This window comes from Parasteatoda tepidariorum, chromosome 4, assembly GCF_043381705.1.
Source record: "Parasteatoda tepidariorum isolate YZ-2023 chromosome 4, CAS_Ptep_4.0, whole genome shotgun sequence".
Taxonomy (NCBI): domain Eukaryota; kingdom Metazoa; phylum Arthropoda; class Arachnida; order Araneae; family Theridiidae; genus Parasteatoda; species Parasteatoda tepidariorum.
The window spans coordinates 3,205,564-3,230,377 of record NC_092207.1 but is presented as its reverse complement, the minus strand read 5'-3'; the positions used below and the strand labels follow the sequence as shown (position 1 = coordinate 3,230,377).

General features: G+C 30.8%; 2 protein-coding genes across 7 annotated transcripts in view; one reads left to right on the top strand and one right to left on the bottom strand.

Moving 5' to 3' along the window:
* Positions 1-16,838, bottom strand: part of LOC107445535 (meckelin) — a 74,916-nt gene extending 58,078 nt beyond the window's left edge. Inside the window, exons 1-8 of one of the 5 annotated variants that reach the window (XR_011636682.1) lie at positions 16,182-16,413; positions 13,375-13,460; positions 9,382-9,481; positions 6,535-6,613; positions 4,603-4,657; positions 3,815-3,883; positions 3,673-3,738; positions 1,982-2,112 (exon numbers count right to left, since the gene is read on the bottom strand). Coding sequence is in view for 4 of the 5 variants with exons in the window: in XM_043050129.2 (XP_042906063.1) it covers positions 1,982-2,112; positions 3,673-3,738; positions 3,815-3,883; positions 4,603-4,657; positions 6,535-6,613; positions 9,382-9,481; positions 13,375-13,460; positions 16,182-16,371 (776 nt within the window). In the remaining variant the exon portion in view is untranslated. Of the gene's footprint in view, positions 1-1,981; positions 2,113-3,672; positions 3,739-3,814; positions 3,884-4,602; positions 4,658-6,534; positions 6,614-9,381; positions 9,482-13,374; positions 13,461-16,083; positions 16,147-16,181; positions 16,425-16,488 lie in introns of those variants that run through there. The other 4 variants (XM_043050132.2, XM_043050129.2, XM_043050131.2 and 1 more) reach the window with 4 other exon arrangements.
* A 5,845-nt stretch (positions 16,839-22,683) lies between these two features.
* The window catches only part of LOC107445529 (cysteine protease ATG4B), a gene marked incomplete at its 3' end in the record, with an annotated part of 47,105 nt that continues 44,974 nt past the window's right edge, over positions 22,684-24,814 (top strand). The window contains 1 exon segment of one of the 2 annotated variants that reach the window (XM_071180448.1): positions 22,684-22,890. In XM_071180448.1, coding sequence (XP_071036549.1) covers positions 22,872-22,890 — 19 coding nt within the window. 2 annotated transcript variants of the gene reach the window in all.

The following is a 24,814-nucleotide window of genomic DNA, read 5'->3' as shown; positions in this document are numbered from 1 at the left end:
TAGAATTATGCCAGATGATTCTGAATACAGTTAGTCTGCATCTTGATAGGATGAACTTCTAAAAATGTGTTTTGCTTAATCTAATAACGTAAAGCCACCGAGACGGGCAACAAATAATAGATACATATAAAAAAAATAAAGAATGTGTGTGTCTCTATCTGTGAGTCTGTATACTGGATTGTGGGAATACCTTAAGCTCTAAAAATAAGATATTCAAAACGAGTGAAATCATAAACAAATTACGAATCCTAAATTTTTTATTTTATCTTTTTAATTCAGAGACATATTTTAAAAATGGAATTTTCTCATTGACTAAGTTGTTTATTGTATCTTCTGTTATACTTGAATATATATTTGTTATACCAGGTTATTTGAATGATCGACGTGATCACAGTAGCATCACCAAATTTCTAAGGTTGTCTGAATCTACGATACTCTTAAATCTAATTTATCTTATAAAATTGAATCATTTTAAAATAAACAGTAATTGAAATTATCAGAAAATAAGTTTTAAACTAAAATTAACATAGAAATGCCAATGATGGTATTCATTACCAACTGAAGTAAAATAATAAGCTACATATTAAAAAGTAAAATTAATGGAAAAGTGTTACTATTAAGAGATCTTACAAAAACGGAGAACTATTCTTGTCATTAATGATGCTAAATTAATTATGGTAATAAGTTCTAATTGAAATTTAAAAAATAAGCTATAAACTAAAAAGTAAAATTAATGAAGAAAATGAGCAAATTCACTACAATTAACTGTAAGAAGTCTTCATAGTATTATTGACAGCAATGATGCTAAACTTTGGTAATAATATACACTACTACCGGTACAAAATATTTAGGAGTAAATTTTAGTGCCGATTACAGCTGCACCAACTGTTCATTTTCATGATAGATTTCTTACCTCCCCTCAAACATGTAATCACAGGCGAAAGTAGCTTGATTGTTGTACATTTAAAATATCACGTGTTGCCTCGAGTAACAGCATCATGACAGATAATACTGTCAGATTGTTAGTTTATATTATGATGAAATGAACTCGATTAAATACGATTTTTGCTTAATCTAATAATGTAAAGCAACAGAGAAAGGCAACGACAAATACTAATAAATAAAGAAAAGAAAACATTTTAATCATTTCAACTTTATTATTTGTTTCAATATTTGTCTTTATTTTTTGCGAGCTATTTTGTAGTCTTGCACAGTACTGATTAATTGATGATTATTTTTTAACTCTGAACGAAGGACGGGTATTTAGCTAGTCAATAAACACAACTTGCAAATTTTAATTATACATTCTAACTTTTTTTCTTCTCTTTTATGGAGAAAACTTTCCTGGATAGAAAAAGTTAGGGAAAACACCCCCAGATTACCCTATTCTTTCCTTACCTAGTGCCTAATCTGAATACTTAACTCTCCATAATTATTTGTAAAGAAATAATTCACAATAATTACGTACCTTTTATAATTTTAAACAATGTTTTTTCTAACTAGTTTTCTTTAATTATTCTAATTCTATTCAATCTCTAATAATATTCAATATTTCCAAAATTATTTCCCTCAATAAATCTAAGAAAAAAATAAAACAGATATTATACCAAACAAGACATTTTAATTCACTTGTTAATATTGAAACAATTTATTACATAAATTTTTTTAAGCAATTCTCCAATAAAAAAAATTCAAATGAGTTGGATGATTTCAATAAGTAATAAGATTAAGGAAAAAAATATTTTTCTTAATCTTATTATATGTTATATATTAACATATAATCTTATTATATGTTAATATTTATTATTACATAATCTTATTATTCAAGAACTATCACCAGATTGCTTACAAATTCTAAATGCATATTTAAGTATTTTTAAAAAAAGAAAGAAAAATGAACTAATTATATTTTGACGGTCCCTAATTTTGAATCAATAAGTATACAGATTTTGATAATAAATCAAGTAATTGTGGTTGATACCTGGGACATTCATCTAAGCGTTTTCTGGCAATTTTCCTGAATTCTAAACAAGCATTATTTTCAATACTTAGTTTGTAAAGAAGCAGAACACAAAAATTAGCTAGCATTTGGCAGGCAAAGTCTTCATTTTCCTGGCAAAAAAATTGTAAATTGAATGCAAAATTAACATAAACTTACACGGAATTACATTAACATGAACTTTATGGTGACAAGTAACATGGTTACTTATTACCATCATTAGATATCCGACAGTCACTATGATTAAAATTATCATCATAGAAATAAATGTGCATTTAATAGAGTTGAATTTTTGGCATGATACATCAAAAACCAGTAGAAAAAAACGTCAAAAAATTTTGAACCTGTCATTGGAGATATTTTATTAGAAGTCAAGCTATGTAATATGCACAATAGTTGATATAATTATGATTCATACAATAAATTCTGTATAAAAAAAAATATAGAAGAAATTACTGAAACTGCTTTTTTAAAACTATTATTTATACTTCAAGAACAGTCAAACTATTAAGTTTATATTATAGATAATAATTATGAGTTATTACTTATTTACAATCTAAATATGATTTTAATTATTTTATGAAACAATTTAGCTCAAACAAAACCATGAATTTTGTTTCTGTTTCGCAATATTTCTTAATGCATATACGGGAATGAACATTATCTATAAATCCCTGATAAGTATATACTAATTATAATACAGTCAATCCTTCAAGGGACTGAAATTTTGATTCACTATAACCGGGAGTTCACTATATCCGTTAAGCAGGCAATTTAACCAATGGTTCCCTAACTCCTCCCTTTTATTGCACATTATTCAAATAAATGACTGAAAAATATTATGTAGTAGCAAAAAATTTTTTATTTTTCATTACTCTTCGTCTTGCGTGCACAAATTTTTTTTTTGATATTTAGCTGATGAGCAATCCTCAACATCAGATATGGAAACACTTCCTGACTCTCAAATAATTTTTACAGAATTTATGTTATTCCGCTTTTTAAACCTGTCTAACCAGCCATTCGAGAACATAAAAGTAGTTTTATAAAATCGCTTAGAAAATTCATCGACATTTGTCCAGATATTGGAATATTGCAGCTTTTTCGAATGGTGAACCACTTCAGTAATGCTTCTTTAACATCCTCGTGATCTGCTTTTCTCAACTTTTTTCTGCTATCTAAATTTTTTTCACGGGCAGAAATTATTAATTACTGTATATATCAGGGGTGATTGTGAGCTCAAAAATCCTGAAAGTTTCTTGAGTAAAATCATTAATGATGCATTTCAAAAAATTAATGTCTTTATAACTTTAAATCATTGATATTTTCACAACAAGAAATTCTAAATAAATTATATGCAGTATCATTTAAATTAACAATTGTGTATAAGTTTACTTTCATCTCTAATTACATTTATTATTCTACCAGAAAAAAAATTTATAAATGAAAGAGATGCCAAGTACAAATTCTAGTTCTAATATTTTTTAATAAAATATACAAGAATTTTTATACATAAATGTGATCAATGATTTCCGGATTGCGTTTAGCCAAAAATCTGGAAATCTGTTTTTTTTTTCCTGAGCACAATCATCTCTGACATAACAAATCAGTTTTTTTTTTAATATTAAGGTACTTTTAAGAAAATTAAAAGGGAATAATGCCAATTTTTTACTTACTTTGCATAAGTAGAGGGCAGAATTAAGGTGCTCTTTGAATAAAGCTGATTTCACACTTTCTCCTATCTAAAACAATACATACCAAATAAAACTTTTATTTAAAATTCACTTAACATAGAATGAATATGCATAAAAATATTACCTCATATTTAATACTAAATAAAGATGGCTCGTTGCTTAAGGAAGGAATGCAATAACCACCAGAAAAAATCTTTAAAAAAAATAAAGTATTGAAATTGCTGTTCATAAAATGATACAATTCTTCAACAGTTTTACATAATAAAAGGTTTGTTGCACAAATGAATATACAAGGTGTTTAAAAAATTTTGTGCTTGCAAAGTTGTTCATCTTTCTTTCTACCCATTATTTATTATCCACTGCTCATTTCTAGCACTTTCGATTTTTATTTTGATTTCAACATTTAAATTAATTCCTTATTTGCCGCTTCATGCAAGCTCTAAGCTAATTTTCTGAGTTTTATGTGTTTCTGCAGTAAGCTCTAAGTCCTTCATGAACTTTCCAGATCTAAACATAAAACAGAATGTAGCCTATTAAATGCAATTTTTTTCTTCTAGATTATTTTAAAGTTTATCGAAAAATAAAAGTGATACGTAGGTTATTATATAGAGTGAAATGAGATGCTGAAGTAACTAGTTATTGGAAGACGAAATTATTTTGTCTTACATTCTATTTGTTTGAGAATTTTCTAATTTCCACCTCATAGTAATTTTTATTTATTGTCTATTCATTATTGAATTCAAACAAATCAAGCGCATGTGACAAAAGGTTGCTTAAATGTGTCATTTGAGTTTTGCCTGGCATATTATAGTATTAAAAAAAAATTTCAGAAATAACATCATGTGGTATTCTGTAGAGAGTTATCTCTATGGAGTACAAACAAACAAATTAAAATAAAGGACCACAAATTACCAGATTGGATTCACTGCATAGCTTTGGTGTTATTGATAGCTGGCTAGAACAAATACTGAAAAGGAAAAGGAATAATTTCACACTAATGAATATTCGAAAGACATGATAAAAAAATATAAAAAACATTATTTATACATTAGTACTCTTATCTATTCAAAAAATGTGCTGACAATCCAAAATACTCTTAGATTGAACTAAATTTTCATGTAAGAAATAATTAAATGCAGATATTTGTTCAAAAATTATTTACAATTCATAGAATATTTACGACAAAATACTCCAAATTTAGCTATATCTTACTGTCGCTGTGATATATATATAAACTTATTGGCATTTTTAAAAATGTTCTCTTCTTAAAAAAAAAAGAAAAGTCTTGTTTTGTTTTATGCTATGACAGGTAACAAGACTAGGACTGGGTGATAAATCAATATATCGCAAAATACCGATTTAACGCATAGATCGGCAGGCGGATATAGGGACTTTCATTTTAGGCGATGCATCAGAAAACTGATTTAAGTCGCCATTATAAGATGACACACACCGTTTAATGATCTAACATATGAGGGTCCTTGCCTACGCTAAAGCTATCACCATGCTGACAAAGAGCGCATTGAATCAGAAATCCTGGTCTCGTGCTAGGATCAGCATTGAAAAAAAAACACAATCCATAGTTTCTTTATGCACCATATTTGTCACAGGGATTTTAGGTTTCTTGAAGATTATTTTCAGCAGGATTTACATTATTTTGTGATCGCTGTGCATTTTAGTTCGTCAGGATTCAAGGTTTCTTGTAAATTATTTTCAGTGAGACTTTTGCGATCGTTGTGCATAATTTCGCCTCTTTTTTTTTTGTCAGTAAGGATTTAATGATTCCTGTTAATTACTTTAAGTAGACTTACTGTTACTTTACGATAGCTCCCCAATTGCTGTCATCCTAAATTTTGGAGAAATTGCTGTCTTTTATGAACTCAATGTATTAATGAAAAGAAAATATGAATAAGAAAAAGATTTTTCGTTGATTTCTTTCATTATTGTTTTTTATTTTAAGTGATACAATTTAATAGGAGAGGAGCATTTTGTATTTAAGTAATTTCAAAAATTACTTTCAACTAATGCCAGCAAATCGTTATCATACTAATTAAATGTATGAAATCAAACATAACCTGTTTGTCATTTAGAATAGTATACAATCCTTACAGAACTTCGCTGATAAATGTATATATAGTGAACCTTCAAGTGATAGCCTTATAGTGAACAATTACAATTCACTATATCCGTACTACAAACAATTTTAACTCATTTTTCCGAACTGCTCCCTTTTATTACACATCATTTAAATAAATGACCCATTAAAAGAAATACAAAAACGATTAAAAAACAATATATAGTAACAAAAAATGTTTTAAATTTAATTTTTTATTACTCATCGTCTTGCGTACAACAAATTTTGAGATTAGAAAGAGAGATAGAAGAAGCAAACAAGAAAAAATTCTTATGGCTACATTCCACTCAATAGAAAGTTTTAAAAATTGGTATATGTATTTTATGTAGAAATTTCAAAATTACCAAAAAATGAAGAAGAAAAAAATCATTCAAAGACAGAAAAAAGCTCATAATATCCAATTTCCTTTCATCTTTTGGCTTCCTATATCCACAAAAAATAATATTATACATGTATAGCAAGGCACGGGAGCGAACATTTTGTTCACTATATCCGGGAGTTCACTATAGCAGAGGTTTGGTTGTATTTATATCAGGCTGAAAGTAGTGACAATGAAGTACAGATATTACAGATTGTGTGAAAAATTAATAATTTATTCTGTTTCGAATTCAGCTTTTTAATCTGTAATACAAAATTGATTATGCCAAATAAATCAATCAAAAATTATTAAGCAAGCAAAACTTAACTAATGAAAAATAATGTGCACTTACTCAATGGATTCATCAGAATCTTTGATACCCAATGGTGAATTTTCACAAGATATGCACAACATATATTCGTCTGTTTCCACTATAACATTTCAAATAAATTTTATTATCAAACATTATAAAAGAAAAACAGTTAAGTTAGATAATCAAACAAAATATTAATTAAGTAAGAGATGAGAAAAATGAGTCACTCGCCCGACAACTGAAAGATATTACTTGTTCACACAAATTTTTTTTTTTTGGAATAAAAAGTTAAGAATTTAAATGAAATATTACAATTCAAAGAATGTTTACAATTATGATGCAAATAAAACAGACCAAAACATGAAAGTCAAAAACCATCCCTTTATATCGATTGACAGAGAGCACTGACAATTATTTTTTAGTCCTTCCAGATATGTATGCCATTATATATACACAAAATAGAAAAGATAAGTATTTGGTGTTAGTATTTTTCTAATTTATGTCAACTATTTTGATACTTCATCATTGTTGGCCAGACAGCCCAATGTGGGTCAATGCCTTCCTCTGACAATTTCTGCAAGATGACTTTCGATTTATCTTTGATCTCTAATTCTTTTCATTAACTGCAAGAAAATCAGACTTCACCGAGTCAGCCCACCTCAACTGCAGCCTTTCCCGCTTTCTTGTTCCAGCGGGTTTAAAAAGCAATATCTTTTTTATTGTATTCTCATCACTCATTCTTATCACTTGGTCCATCCAATTCATTCTATTTATTTGTACGTATTCAATAATATCGGGTTGTTTATAAATCTTGTACAGTTCAAAGTTATATGTCCTCCTCCAGTTATTGTTTTCGTTTACAACTCCAAGTATACTCCGCAAAATCTTTCTTTCAAATATTGTGATACAATTTTCCTTCAGTTTTGTCATTGTCCAAGCTTCAGAAGTATATGCCAAGACTGGCCTGACAAGAGTTTTGTAGATTGAGAATTTTGTTGCTCTAGAAAGAAACCTACATTTAATAAATCTTTTCAGCCCGAAGACAGCCCTATTTGCCTGATAGAGTTATTTCAGGAGTCATTCTGTTGTCAGTAGTAATAATTGATCCTAAATAAATTTTGATACATAATTTTAGATATTTGATTATTTGCTTCATAAAAGGTGGAAAAATCAGTCATAAATCTCTTATCAAGACTCTCCAGTTTTTCATGCCTGGTGAGTTTTGAGCTCTCAAAACATTTTCTTCCTCTTATGAAGCAATCACTATCAGCACCTTATTTAAATTAATCTAAGATTAAAATTTTAGCTTTCTTGTCAAAATATGATACATTTGATTAAAAAAAGATGTTTGTTGCATTTTATTAATCATTATTACTTATTGAGCAGGCTGTTTATATATTTGGGTAAATTTACACAGAAATTTTTTCTCAAAACACACATTTTCTCATTGAATAACTGGGAGAAAAGCTGGTTTTTCATCAGAAAAAAAAACAATCATGCTTTTAGTCATGGAGAACTCACAATTGCTTAAGTCAATTAAAATTACAATTGTCAATAATTGTAACTGTCAATAATACTCAGTACTTAAACACTCCATAGTTAACATGACGTTAACAGAATTTTGTTACATATTATTGACCGAAAACTGAGGAAAAAAATACCTTTAAAATAAAACTTTTCTCTTTAGTACTTAAAAACAATAAAATATAATAGTCGCTCTGAATACTGGTTTAAGACTTTCTTGCAACACCTTAGCGTAGTAAAAATCACTATGTCATAATAACATAAAAAACTTTTCTTAAACTAACAAATATTATATACTGGAAACATTCACTTAGCATTATAAATCTAAGGGTTCAAACTTTATTTATTGACAAATGATGAAGACAAGAGCAACTATTTCAGAAGAAATGGTTTATTAATTGTTAAATGCATAATTATCATTCAGATGAACAGATAAAAGATTTTTAATACCAGCAAGCCACTAGAAGGCTAATGGGCTTTTTTTTCTCACCTTATACTTATTCAGGGTGCGTAACCAAATCTTTCAACAAAAAATAAGCACCTTTTAAGTACTTTTTGAGCACTCAAAAATTACTTTTAAGCACTATATACGTTAACAAAATGCAAAATAAATTTCAAAGACTTTACATAATCTTGACAAAATAACTAGTTTCTGACAAAGAACATTTTTCTTGATTATATTAGCCATTATAAAATGACCGAGAGATTTTTCGGTTCGATATCATGCAAATAGATGTTCGATATCATGCTTATAGCAAATAGAGTGGATAGAGTACTTGCCTCTTAATGAGGTGACCTTAAATTCGAATCCCAGCAATGGCTGGTCAAAATGACTGCCCAGAATGCTGATATAAAATAGTTTTATTGGTAGATGGACTAGGATTCCCTTGCTGTCGGGTGTGGCAGTTTATCTCACCATGTAATGTAAATGCAGGTTAGTTCCATAAAAAAGTTCTCTACAAAGGTTAGTTTACCCCAATGCTTGATCCAAGACTTTGCTTTGTCTTCTGGATTAGGGTCAGAATTACAAGGCAACGGATCGCCTCCTGTAAGCCCAAATACAGGTCCACATTTCAATGCCGGTTATGAAATAAGGAGAGAGTGTCGTGTGATGGAAAAATTTAAAATAAATAATAATTAATGGACAGAAAAAATCTAAATATTTTTATTTAATTTATTTAAAATTTTAGTTATTAAATTTTTTACACCTTTCTAAAATTTACAACTTTACAACTTTAAATTAGACTTTCAATAGTTTCTTTTTAATTTTCAGAGACTCGTTTGAAATGTTATTAAGAAAAAAAAACAACTACATTATAATCTTATTATTTATAATTTAGAAAAAACTCTTTGAAATATTACCAAAAGTGCCATTCATGCAAGGCTCACAATGTCCAGTCGTTTCATTAAAAGGATTACTTTCCATGCATTTTAAACATCTATTTTTATTCTTAGCTGGAACCTAGATAAAATAATAAAAGCGTGAGGAGAGCAAAGAAATAACAAAGCAAAAATGTAAAAAGAAAAGTTAAGTAATCAGTGTTTTGAATTAAGAAATGTTTTTATAAAAATAAAGAAATTATAAAACAGATTTTCAAATTATAAACTGATGTAAATTAATGCATTAGTAAAACAAAACAAATTAAATAACATTGATATTCAACTACAATACAGATTAGGAGTAAATAGACAAACTAACCAAACTGACATTTTAAATTAAGCAACTATTTAAATAATAGGTGTTAAAATTATTTTACAACAAAACAATTTCTAATATATTTTAACAAATATTTATGTGCATATAAATTTGTAAAATTATTAATAAATTATATTATTATAAAAANTATATATATATATGGTAAAAAAAAAATTAAATCAACAACAACCCAAGGTTTTATTTTTCAAACTCACTGTTATGTTATTATAGCCCACTAATTTATTTCCTCATTTATTCAACGAAATTTTGAAAAAAATATCAAAGTTTTCAATAAACACAAAAACAATAAATATTTGTGGAATCATTTGACAGTTATTGTCCATTAACAAAACTGTCTCATCAATAACTGTCAAAATTCTAAAAAAAAATGAGGACGTTTATACATTGGCATGCATAGCATTCACGTTTTAAAAAAGCACATAACGAGAGTAGTACTTAAGGTCAAATATTAAACAACTTTAACAAATAATTATTAAATTAACAGAAAATTAAGAAACAGAAAGTTGACTAAAAAAATTCTTTTGAAACCTGTATTTACAATAATAGAAATCCAAAAATCCATAATTTATTTTATATCAGTTATTTTTACAAACTTAAACAAGTAAAATGCCAATATAAAAACAAGGCAAAATTTTTAAAAAAAAATCCGCAATGTATTGCATAAAGCAGTGTTTCGCAAACTTATGACTTTAGTGTACCCCTTTCTAAATTTTTCGCAACACTGTGTACACTAAAAAAAATTTACGTATTTTTTTACTATAAAAAAAGTTGCACAAAAGGTAAAAATCACAACTAGCTGTTGATGCCACTCATTGTTAACTGTTAACTCAGCGAAAATAGCGAATAGGAAAACATGTAATCACAAATTTTCATGGCCAGCTTTGTTTTTAAATAAAATTTTCATTTGTTGCAAGATATTTCGCATAAGAACGCGTACCCCTGCTAAACTGTTCCTGTACCCCTGGGGGTACGCGTACCACACTTTGGGAAACACTGGCATAAAGAATATTAACAGAATATGAATCTAATGTTTTTATTGATAATAATCCCTGCAATGAAGTTATAACACTTTTTGAAATCAATATTCATTATTGGATGCAGTATATGGAATATCATGGTCAAAGTCTACGTTATCACAATCGTGGAGAAAGATCGCTTGATGAACAATCTTCCTCGGATATTGAAGAATATGATAACAGTATTTTTGAACAAGGAAAAGAAATCAAAGGTTTCTTGATGAAGAAAATTCGTTTCAAAGTGATGTATGTGAGCTTGACTTCCTTTATTTAACAGATGAGGAAATTGTTACTAACTGTGTTGTTAAATCAAATAGTGTTGATGCAGAAGATGTAATAAATGAGGGAAATACAATTCCTGATTCTGCTGCTCTACAATCTGTGGAAACTTTATTAGATTGATTATATGGGAGAACAAGGATTTGATTACGGTGACATTACTATGGTACATAAAATATGTGTGAATATACGGCAAGAGATGAACAAACAGCAGAAGCAAAGATGCATTACACATTTTTTTAAGCAGTAAATGTTAAATTCCTAATTTGATGTTATACAGCATGCAAATGTAAGTAATTTTTATATTTTTTGTACTGATGTTCATTTTTTCTTTAATAAGAAGGAGTTTTCGGATTATCTGTGTTTTTCGATTGTCCGTGCAACCCGTCCCGGTGATTAACCCGGATAATCGGGAGTGCACTGTATGTGCAATTACACTTTCATGCTTACAACAGCTCACATACTTGATATTTCAACTCTTTGTTGCCAACGCAAAAAAGGAATAACTGATGTCACTGAAACCTGTAACTGTTGAACTTTTCAAGGGCATCTACATACCTGCCAACATTGGAGAAATAAAATAAAGGGAGATTTTAATAGCTCTTTTAGGAAGGGAGACTTTTTTAGGCTATACATCGTACATAATCTTGATAAAAAAAAATTTAAAAAACAGGAGACTTGGCAGGTATGCATTTACATACCTCTGCTTCAAGGATTTCCACATCCATTTACCATCCCTGGAACTCGGCTATTAAAACTGCATATTTTGATTTTTTTGAAGCATTTTTGAAATATAAAAAACAATGAAAAAAACTAATATCTGCAGAACTAATTTAAATTATTTGAACTAATAATAACTAACATATATTTTCATTGAATTCAGATATTTTGAGGGGATTTTTCTATGAAACTTTTTTTTATATACAAAAGCAGAACAGAAACACATATATATACTACTGTGGCGTAACTACCACTACGATTATTAAACATCAATACACTGGTATATAAGACATGCTGACTTGATTCAATCAAGAGGTACCTTTTGATAGATGAAGGTTGGCATTGTCGATAGCTCCTCCCCCCACATTGGTGACTTACGGATGTGATATGATTACGTCTATCTTGTCGGTAACATCCACTTTTATCTGGTAATGCCTACTTTGATGGATGGTCCACATTGAACAGTTGACTTGCTACTTGTGACAGCGGCACTATCCACCTCCTCACGCTGTTGCTACTCAGTCTCGTATCGATCATACAAAATGTCAGTCTGCATACACTCGACTGCTAATGGCAACCCAGGAGCGACTATGACTGTGACGTTAATACACCTCTCACTACTGACCTTAAATCCAGCTCTCCCAGTCTTGCACTAGTACAGCAACTAGTGGTATCTGTTCATCAAATTCTATCGCCGATAAAATTCTGGTGGGGGAGTATTATGGCGTAACTACCACTATGATTATTAAACATCAATTCACTGGTATATAAAACATGCTAACTTGATTCAATCAAGAGGTACCTTTTGATAGATGAAGGTTGGCATTGTCGATAGCTCCTCCCCCTTAACCCCACACTATCTTTAAATGTGCTGACTAAGGTGTGTTATTTTAATATTAATTGGATTACATGCTTTATGTAATATTGTTTTTTGCCCTCATTGAACACTTAGACAACTATACTTTAAACATATTAATTAAAAACTGCAACAAAATGTCTAAAAACCTTTTAAAAAAATAGACTAATAGTAAATATATTTCTATTTCAGATTTAATGCTAGTTAAATTCAGTTACATCTAGCGAGGAGCGTGATTTTTCATAGTGACTGCGAATCTACTTGCACATCTTCTTTTGTAACTGGAATGTGGCAGTAAGCTTAGAGGCGACCGGTTCGACGCCTCGACCCTCCCCTCTCTTCCCCTACTCAGTCGTATACTAGGATACTTTCCCTTTTCTTAATATTTTTCTTTTTAATTGCTACAAATACTTTTTAAAATTCCACGACGCTTTTTTTAAAAACTATATTCAATGTAGTTTTCAATTCCAAACAGTTTTTAATCTCTTTGAAAATCAAGAGAGAAACTGGTATATGACTCTCCACACGTTAATGGCATATGAAGTAAGTGTTGCCAGAAATAAAGATCCACTTACAGCCCATTTTTGATTGTTCAACTCTTATGAGTGCTGCAAGCAGTGGGTGGAGTTCTCAATTGAACAAATGAAGAAGTTTCTTTTTTGTTTACAGCTTGGTCAATGGATCAACCAAAACACCCTATTTAATATTTATGCATGGATAATATTATATTTTAATAATAGCATTTTATTACTTTACAATGTACTTACAGTTTGAGGTGGACACGAAGAACAATTTAAATCGACTGAATTCCTTTTATTTTTCACATAAAACTGAGATCTGCACGTGCAGTAGCCTGGAAAAAAAATAATAAACTTGCAAATCTCACAGGTTGAAATGACTTTTAAACCAGAAATGTAATCAAAAGAAAAATTTCTACTACAATGCACAGTTCCAAAAAAGAAACTTTTGGAAATTTTAAATAAGATTTGTATAAAAGTGATAGCAATATTCTTTAATATTCAATTCTAGTATTCATTTAACTAAATACAAGATATAGTGTGTGCTGAAAAAAACTATCTTGATTATGAAAGGTATTAATAAAAGAAATGGTTAGAAGAATAACATTCATTTTTATGCCTTCTAAATGTATAAGGAATTCCACAATAATGAAGTGACTGAAACTATTTTTTTTTAATGTTGAGAATAATAGGTTATATTTGTTGTGGTGTGAAATAAATTTTTTTTTCATAAAACAAAGAACTGTTTCTTAATATGGCTTGATACATTACAGCTATATATTTAATTGGTGGCAGTGGTGGGATCCGTTCCAGAAATGTTTTATTAAGTTTTTGAAAGAATATTATTGTTATTATGGATTTCCTACTAAAGAAAAAATTAGTGAATGAGATGTTTAAAATTGATGGTAAAATTTGCCAAAAAATTAATCAGTGGAACTGGAAGTTTAGGAAAAGAATTGTGGTGATAAAAAATTAAAAAAACTGGTAAAAGAATATTAACATCCATAGAACTACAGAAGTCATGGCACTACAAAATTCGTCAATTACCCCAAATTTGGCTAACGTTTTAAGAGTAAAAGTAAAAATAATGATGAAAGTATACTCTTTAAATCGCCAAACGATAGTAGTAAAGTAAAACGATAATTAAGGCATAGGTTTTTGTTATTAAACTATAAAACTAAAACAGTTTAAATATTATTCAAGAAAGGTTTTATAAACTATTTCACTTCAAGTAATTTTTATTTAAATAATAAGATTTTTTTGTTGTTATTTCTGTAGTTCTATTGCTTGTTTTAAAGATAGTTTATATAATTATAAATAATTATGTTGGGATGTTATGTTCAGATAAGTCTAATTTCCTTATTCATACGTATGATTTACTTTTCTAAAAAATTAACTCGTAAAGAAATTAGTTGCTATTAAAGTTTGAATTAAAGCTTTAATTAAGATGGAAATATAAAAGAAAAATATATTGAAGTTTTTGAAATTGAACCATTCAAGTTTAATTTTAAAAATTGTTTAAAATGATTATACTTAAAAATGAAACATAAGTGTTTGTAGAGAAAAGTGCTAGTGTTCTTAAATATGTTATTTGTTTTAGTTATGTACATAAATATTAATAAGACTGAGTTGGAATCTAATTATATGAAGTTTAAAAAAGTTAATTATATTGTTTGGATTTAAAACTAGTGATGCCAAGAGAAAAATAAGTACTTTGAAAAAAAATCTGGTTAGCTTCAGTCTTTAAATATTGTTGTATAAATATAAATAGTTATATTTCTTTGTATTTATTTTATGTGAAGTTAAATTATGGTGTTTATTTTTTAATATCTAAATTGTCTACTAATGTTTACTGCAAAAGTCAAAGAATAATTTANTTTTTTCTCCCAAGTTTTTCGTAGGCCCCTGAATTTCGTAGGCCCTAGGCACGTGCCTAGTGTGCCTATAGGATAATCCGGCCGTGTCTACTAATGTTTACTGCAAAAGTCAAAGAATAATTTAGTAATTTTAAGCTTTAAAGTTATTTTTCTAATGTAAAAATTGGATTTTGCATTTAATTTGGCAATTAGAAAATTTAATTTTAAAAGTGAAATGTTCTGATTATAACATAATGCATTGCTTTTAACCTGAAGTTTAAAGAAGTACACAAATAAAATCATAAATAACTTTTCCCTTGTTTTCTATGGAAAAGTTCTTCCAAGGGAAGAAAAGTTATAAAGTCTAAAAATATTAAAATAATAATTGGCTATCAAAAGCATGAATAAAAGTAAAAATATTTAAAAATAATGGGCTGGCAAAAGCATAAACAAAATAAAATACACAGATAAAGAGATAAATTTAAAAAATAAAAGCAGATGACTTTTTGGGGGAACAAGAGAGTTGATTTTTTTGAGATTAGTTTTGGAATTTGAGTTTTCATATACCCTGGCACTTTTTCTAGTTTGTTTTGTAAGATTTAACTTTACTTTATATTTGTTACTGTATTTGTTGTGGTGCGAAATAAGCTTTTTTTTTAATAAAACAAAGAACTGTTTCTTAAAATGGCTTGCAGGTGACTGAAGTTGAAACTAACAAAATAAAACTTTATTAACAAGATTAAAAAATTTAAATTTATTTAGTTACACCATTTTTAGAAAATTTCTACTTAACTTTTCACATCTTTTTAATTATGCCAAGGTGCCCCACTAGAAGGTACACCTTGGGACAAATAACAAGGTAACTAAACATTTTTCAAAATTTTTTCTACAAATTCAAAACCTAGTTAAAAATGTTTTCAAATGTTACAAGAATGCACCAGGTAAAATTTTGACAATAATTGATCAAAATAAAAAAAATGAAAATAAAAAAGTGTCTCAAAGTGAGCCACTCTCCCCTATAGTAATTGATTATAAAAAAATTGACAAATATAACTAATTGCAAATAATAAAAAAAAAGAGAGAGAGATTTTTAAATTTTAACCATTTATAAATTTATTTTCAGATTTGGCGATTATGGTTAGCGAATAATACGTAAGTACCAAATAAACACAACTAAAATGACTTTTTTTAATAATTTACCCTCACGCGCTCTTGTTTGTAAAGATACTTGACTATCATCTTTCCCACATTTTTTGCACCGAATGCAAATTGAATCAAAATATTCCGTGGAATTACAAAACTCAGGATAGACAGCAGGCACCGGGAAATTTCCGTTAATTAGGGTGATAGAAAACAAGAGTAAGACAGCTGTAAACACAAAACAAGACATATCTGTGTACAACAATAATATTGGAGATGGCTAATATTTTATGGAACAGATATTTCGTACCTGTTATTGAATCATACCTGTTCCTGAATCATACTTCATACCTGAATTCATACATACCTGAATCATACCGTTCCCTTTAAAAATACCTAATTTATACATCGATTTTTCCGTAAGGCAGGCGGACAGAAGACAAAGGAACTCTTGGATTAAGTATTGAGAGAAATTTAGGACTTTTTGATGGAACTAACCAGCATTCGTGTTACGTGGATAGGAAATATACGAGAACCTCCCACGGTTAGTCTGACGGCAAGGGGACTCGAACCCATGATCCGACAGCACTGTGGTCGGTACAAGCCGGATGCGGAATTCGTATCGACCAACTACTCGCCGGAATTCGAACCTGGTTCACCTCATTGGAAGGTGAACGCTCTATCCCCTGAGCCAAAACGACTCAATGGATGATTGATCGTGTTAAGCTAAGCACAGATGGCGCTAAAAGTTAAACTTCGTGGTAAGACTTCGGGGTTACTATTTTCAATTGATTTTAAATAAGTTTAAAAATACTTGAAGGAGGGCGACCCAAAAAATTGAACTAAAGATGATGGCAACGGAAACTTAACATAAATGGAGAGACACACCGGAAGTTTTCAAAATTTCTCCCTCTATTAGCAAGCTTGTTATAGTTTACATTCAGAAATCCATAAAGAAACAAGGTATAGTTTCTCTAAACGGTAAGAATTCCGCCCTTCGCAAAGTTTAAGACCCTCCGCTGCAGTGGAAACAAGTATAGCGCATTTCCGGCAGGGTAGCTTCTCTTCCTTCAAGGGCTAACACAATAGACCGACGAAAAAGATTCCAAGTCCCGCAGTGGACTGATCGTTAAGACGCGGTTCCCAGCAGATCACCGAAGTCAAGCATCACTGGCTATGGTCAGTGTGCGGGTGGGTGACCACTTGGATCAGTCTGCGTAGGGACCGAGGGTGTGCGGTATTGGTCCTCGTTAAACTGTGCTACCGTAAAGTGCTCGACTTCGCGCGCAGGTCGTCGGGCTACCGAAGCGGGGGTGCCATCCCCTCCGCGGAGGATCAAAATTGTGATGGCATGTCTTCGGATCATCCTCCGGGATGTTTCCCAGACCGTCGCCAATAGCCCATTGTGCAGCTTTAGTGCGACGTAAATTAACAACAACAACAACAACAAAAAGATTCCAGGTTTTTCGCTGACGACAAGCCCCTACTTGAAATAGTTATACCTGGTTACCATAGTCACCGCCACTGGTCCAGACGAATAGTTATGGGAGTTCTTACTTTAGACAAACTGTAGGTAGGTAGGTATTTCGCACGAACGTCGGTAACGTCGCACGAGAGCTGCACAATGGACTAGGTAGGCACTTTATTTACGTCTCACTAGAGCGACAGATTGGTCGGCAATGCGCTGTTGCTGACGGTATAGGAAACATCCCTGAGGATGACCCGAAGACATGTCATCGCAATTTTGATCCTCTGTAGAGGGGATGGCAGCCCCCGCTTCAGTACCTCGACGACCTGCAAGCGAAGTCGAACACTTTACGGTAGAACAGTCTAAAGAGGACCCATAAAAAATGAGTTAAGTTTTAAAAAAATTTGTCTCAGTGGCCAAAGGGAAGCGAATTTCTTGGTTTTGTCACTAGTGTTATCGTTTCTTCAGAACTACACTGTCCCACGTAAAGACTTGGTTCCCAGTAGAACACCGAAGTCAAACATCACTAGCTGCAGTCAGTGTGCGGGTGGGTGATCACTTTGATCAGCCCGCGTAGCAATCGATGCATTGGTCCTCATTACTCGTAAAGTGCTCAACTTCGTGCGCAATTCTTCTGGCTACCAAAACAGGGGAGCCATCCTCTCCGCAAAGGATCAAAATTGAGATGACATGTCTTCTGATCTATTCTAGGATGCTTCCAAGACCGTCGCCAGAAGCCCATCGTGCAACTCAAGTGCGACATAAATAAAGTACCTACCTACCTTAGAAGTACACTAATGAATAATTAGCGTCATTCTCCTTCATGTTGATCCGAAAACAATGTTGTTGCATGTACACCTTACACTGACACAACTTATACCAGAGGGTAGATTTTGGTAATAATCAACCGGCCACCCGAGCACTCTCCCAAACTGTATCTGCACTAAAACTGCAAGGAGGGGAAGTCATCACATCAGAGTGGTTTCCGAACGAATAAAAACGCAATCGGAATCAGACACCCAGCACTGGGAATTGAATTTCCACCCAAGGCGTTATAAACGAAGACTTAAGATGCTCCGAAATTACTTAAGAATAAGCAAGCGTTTAATCAAAGAACTGACATCACTCTTATATTGGATCATGATGCAGACGATAACGACAGATAGGTACTTTATCTGCATCTCACTAGAGCTGCACAATGCGCTATTGGACATTCATGCCACACTATGGAACAAAACGCCCGTTTTGGAGACTCCCTGCCCTAGCTGAGCGGTATCTGTGGCATCAGCTATGTTAAGTGTAACTTTGTATTAACTGTTTACGTTATTGACGGAGTCCAAACGTGTTTATTAGGAAAACCTGCCTTAAAATTCCTTGGCCTCAATATCTAATCTCAGTTTGTGTTCAAAATTACCAGTTTTAATCCTTTTCATGATTTTTCCTTCGTTATTTCAAAGACTAGACTTACCGAAAGGAAGTTACCAAGTTGAACTTAATAGTGATGATAAACCATGTGCCATAACTTGCAAATATCGAATTCCGATACCACTTCTAGAGAAAACTAAACTGGAAATACAGAGAATGCAAGAATTAAATGTTATTCAGAAGGTAGAAAAAACCTACTGATTAATGTTCTCTTGCGATGGTAGTACGAAAAGAAGATGGAAGTGTGTGAATATGTACTGACTTGACAATCCTCGGAAGATAATGGTATATCCACTGCCAACAACACTTTTGGCTGGAGCGAATATCTTTTCAAAATTAGACGCAAATTCTGATTTTTGGCCTCTTGATGAAGAGTCTATCTCACAACATTCATCACACCCTTTGGCAGATTTCATTATTTACGAATCAGAACATTTTCAACGTAGGATGTCTCAAGATTTAGAAGATCTTCCTGGTCACATGGATGATTTACTCGTCTAGAGTTCAAATAAAAAAACAGCATGATGAACGTTTACTTTAATCCGTCTCTTAATAAACAAAAATGTTGTTTCTTTGTTAACGTTTCTTGGTCATGATGAATCAGGAATACATCCAGAAATAAAAGCCATACCAAGTTTCAAAACAAACAAAACTGAACTGAAACAGCTGCTTGGAATGGCGAATAATTTAGCAAGATTTATTCCGCGATTTTCAGATATTATGACGTCTTTGACTTCCATGTTTTAAACAAAGCATGAATTTATTAGGAACTCTCCACAAGAAAGTGAACTAAAGAATATGAATGACATGGTTAATATCTAAATGTGATCCAGTTTGAATATTTGCGGGTCGGGGAGATATAGGGCCATGTTGTAATACAGAATATTAACTTCTTCATTTTATCGTCATTACATACATAGTAACCTATAGAGCCACATTGTGAGCCCCCTATTTGACCTATAAATATTTCTTGCTTTAGGGTACACTAGTAGCCGGTCATATAATAGTACATGGTGCAATTTGAATGTTATGGGTCAATATTAAGGTGAAGTTTAGGGCCATGTAGTAATACTGAATATTGACTTCGAATTTCCTTATTTTAACGGTGTTCAATACATTATTATTATTATTATTATTATTATTATATATATATATATAAATACAAAAAACAAGGGGAAAATTACGGAACAATGAAGGAAGGAGAAAAAAATAATAATTCCAAAAAATAAAAGATGTAATCTTTTCATTAGCTCACACGATTATATCCTCAAAAAAGAGTGCTTTCTAATATTGTATCAATATAGCCATGTCCCGCAGTGGACTGATCGTTAAGACACGGTTCCCAGCAGATCACCGAAGTCAAGCATCACTGGCTGCGGTCAGTGTGCGGGTGGGTGACCACTTGGATCAGTCTGCGTAGGGACCGAGGGTGTGCGGTATTGGTCCTCGTTAAACTGTTCTACCGTAAAGTGCTCGACTTCGCGTGCAGGTCGTCGGGCTACCGAAGCGGGGGTGCCATCCTCTCTGCAGAGGACCAAAATTGTGATGGCATGCCTTCGGATCATCCTCAGGGATGTTTCCCAGACCGTCGCCAATAGCCCATTGTGTCAGCTCTAGTGCGACGTAAATTAACTACAACAACAACAACAATATAGCCATAACAAAATATATCAATACAATGGTGTGAGGAGCACTCAAAATATTTCACAAAAAAATTAAAACAAGTAAAATAGAACACAATAAGTAAAAATATCAAGTAAAAACGGAAAATAAAATATAAAGAATAAACAGAATGAAACATGAAATGAAATCAAAAAAGCGAGCAGTGAATTCAAATGAACTTACATGAACGGGAAATTTTTCAGAAATGATTTAAAATATTTTCGTAACGAGATTGCCAGATTGCAAAAAGTGAAAAAAAAAGCGCAAATTAAGATGAAAAGCGTAACTAGAGGATTTTTCTATTAAAGTGCGTTCTTACTGCATTACTGAAGTGCGTTTGATTTGTTCGTTACCAAGAATGGGCCCGAAATGGATGTGCGCAAGGCAATACTATACTGAATAATTTAAAGAAGTTGACAATTAATAATTTTAGAGAATAAATATTTATTTAAGAAAAAAATATGTAAATCGAAAAGAGAAAGAAACATGAATTGCTTGTTTTACACATAATTTTAGCCACGAATTTGCCCGAAATGGATTTTTTTTAAAATTTTTGTCCTTTTTTTCGGATTATGTTATTTTTTTCCCCTTCCGGTTCTTTTTAATTTTTATTATTATTATTTTTTTCCTTCTTTCATGGTCCTGTAATTTTTCCCTTACTTCCTCTACTTTTTGCGTCTCAGCTTATGCGCAATAAATAAAACCTATTGTTTTTCTTAATTTTCTTCGTGTTTTTTGTATATATATATTATGCTATACATATATACGAGTACCAAGCATGCTTGGGAACTAAACACTGGGGGTTCCGAGTTTGGCTGACCACCTAACCTGAACATCTGCTCCTGCACCCCAGAGCCCAAAGTCAAAAAAGCTGAGATGAGCACAGTAGGCCTTTACCCACTACGGGCTGTCATGCCACTGAGTTTACTTTAGTTTATATATAATATGTAGAAACTATGATATTCAAACATTTGACAAACAAAAAAGTGTGATTTTTAAACCTTAAAACCATGTGACTACAAATCCCGATGATTAATTTTACAATTGTATGAATATGAATCACATGCATGACTTTAAAATCATATGAATAAGTATTGTAATATTTGATTTTAAATCACATGAATATGAAACTCGATANATGCTCTTTGCACATAACAAAAAAAAATATTTATAGCTTCAATTTTAATTAAAAGCGAGAAGCGTCAAGCGAAGGAGCGCCTATTTCGTAAATAAGAAAGGTATGACCGCTTGATTGGTTATATTTTGATCACGATATTTTTAAATTGAAAATTCACCCAATATAATATATAATTAAACTACCTACTAAATTTTTCACCTATCCAGTTATGTAATTTATGCATGAAGTTAGAGAGATTCACCGTGCTTGTCTACTTTGCAATGTTACATCATTGTTAATACCTTTTATTCAGTTAACTGAATGAAGAAGGAAACTAAAGATATTTATTTATAAATAAATATAAAATAACGTATTTTTATGCAATTATTTATATCCCATTGCTCATTTTTTTGTATTTTTTACTATACTGGTGCTTTGTAAATTTGAAATCGATGAGACAAAAAAAGAAAGGAGTATGGGAAAGATTTAATAGATATTTGCAATAACTGACATTTTTTATAATATTAAAATAAAATAAAATATTGTTAAGAAATCATTTTGCTTTTAGAAATTTTATGGTTGGTTGACCGTGTAAAGCTGAGCGCAGGTTGCGCCAGGGATTAAAACTTCTGGCTTTCTACTGCCGACTGATTTTTACGCCTTAGCTTGAAGAAGCACTCCATCCAATATTATTAAACTAGTTGTTTCCAATATAACGCGTTCTTTCAATCTAACTTTCAACGAAACAAGCAACAAAATGAATGTAACATACGCATGCGCGCCGAAAGTTACAAGTGACAACGATGCCAAAGTCAGCCAATAAGATTTCTCAATTTAATTGTACTAGGCAACGTTCTACGAGCGCAGCGACGTTTTTAATATCTAGTTTCTAGCTGAACGTGGCATCACAATGATCATATGATTTGTTTATATTTAGCTGTCAACTCACAGGAAAAATACTTTTCTTTTTCAGTTCTTATAAATGTTCTCAGATTTATAAAATTTTTTTTAATGAATTAACTTAAGAAAGTTAGAAGTCACATTTGGCTTGTAAATTAAAATTTCTTTAGTAGAAAATATGGAAGAAATTTACGCGGGTAAATTTTAATTCGAAATTTATTTTGGGAATTTTATATCACTCGACGACACTACCGACGGTTTAATTAGTTACGAATAATATTTAACTGAAATTGTGAATTACAGTCAGTATAGGACGCTTGTACACCGCAATTAAAGTTGTTGTGTTCCTAATGATTTTCCAAATATGTATCGAATATGATTTGTCAAAAACACCATTCACAAGTTTAATTCAACGTTTGTATCTTTTGCAATCAATGTGGTTAAATATATAGTTTGTAAAAGTGCATAGTTTGAGGTGTAACATTAGTCTCTACTTTTTATAACTTTTTTTTTACTGTATATTACAATTAAAAGTAAGGTTATTAAAGTATACTTAAATTACCTCGCAAGCTGCTGAAATTTTCTATAATGTTTTTAAGATTATATATATATATTAAAAGTTGTTTTTTAAAAATATAAAAATTAGTTTTTCATTCATTGAAGTTATTAAGTATAAGTAGTATATTTTTTAATACCTCATTGTGATATCCCTCATGCAAATTTTTTCAACAACACTTTTTGAATTGAAAGAATTTCATCTGTTATCTAAATAGGATCCATTATCAATGTGATGACTTCTTTTTCCTCTCAATTTTATTGTCTCTTATGTTATTTCAATATATTTAAAAATATATATAGTATATACACTGGTTAACTATGTTTATTCTGGACTACTTATTTTGAACCTTTTTGATATATTGAGTGTGATATATAAATACAGTGAAACCTCATGTTATGGACACTTTTGCGAAATGGATGCCTTTCAATATGGACGTAATTTTAATTTCCCGTGTATCTTCTATGCATAAACCATTACGTACATTCTCCTCAAAGCCCTCCCGACAGTTCCGTAACCGGATGCGGGCCCATGATCGTTAAAGGGTGATTTCACAGTGTCATGCATGTTGCGGACATGAAATTTACAAAGTTTAATTACTCATGATTAAATAAAAACTTGAGCTAGGTAACTGGTTTTTGTATCATAAAATTCAGGAGACATGGCATCTCTTTACCCAATGCATATTTAAAAATAAAAATGAATTTAAACAGCTTTAAAATAAAAATTTGAAGCGTTGCGGACATGACGCAGAAAAATATGGTTTTTAGAATGTTTTTCTACATTCACCAAAATCTCTGAATTTTATGAAATAATTGACAACTTTTTCTTAGGTAAGATTTCAATGTCTATTTATATAAAAGAAATCACAAGAATTTTTAAGAAATAAAATTAATTTAATTAAAAAGTACCAAATTAAAAACAATATGTATGTTGCGGACATGACGTTGCAGACATGACAGAACTTCTTAGATATGGTCATATATCATTGGAATATTATATATTGCTTTTGTTAAATAAAATATTGAGTAAATCAGGAGTGTTAAATCATTTTTCTTTTAAGATTATAAATTTTTGAACGTAAATTTTATTATAAAATTATTTATTCTAAATTACTTTTATTTTAGATTTTAGGCAAACGATGTGTAAAGAATCACATTACAATTTATTTATTATATTATTTATCTTTAAGGCAAGTTCTGAATTGTATGAAAAAAACCGTGCAGAATGATCAGGTGAAGGATCGCATGGCAAAGGGCATAAGTCTGAGTCGATTGAAATTGTTTCAAATTGCAGTTTATCCAAATACTTAAACTTTTATAGCTAAGGGTTTAAAGTGGTGTTTAAGTGTAATATTTGTCTTGCTTGTAGAAATTATTTCGCCTGTTCACCAATAGTTATCAAACAATATGGCTATTCACTGGCCTTCTTCTAAAACTGTAACTGGTGTTAAAGCTTGTTGTTGTGAAGCTATAGCAAGATTTGAAGGCAGTTTAGTAAATATTTCAGCTAGATGCATGATTTGGGGACTAGAGAAAGGAGAATTTAAAGAAAATTCAACCGAA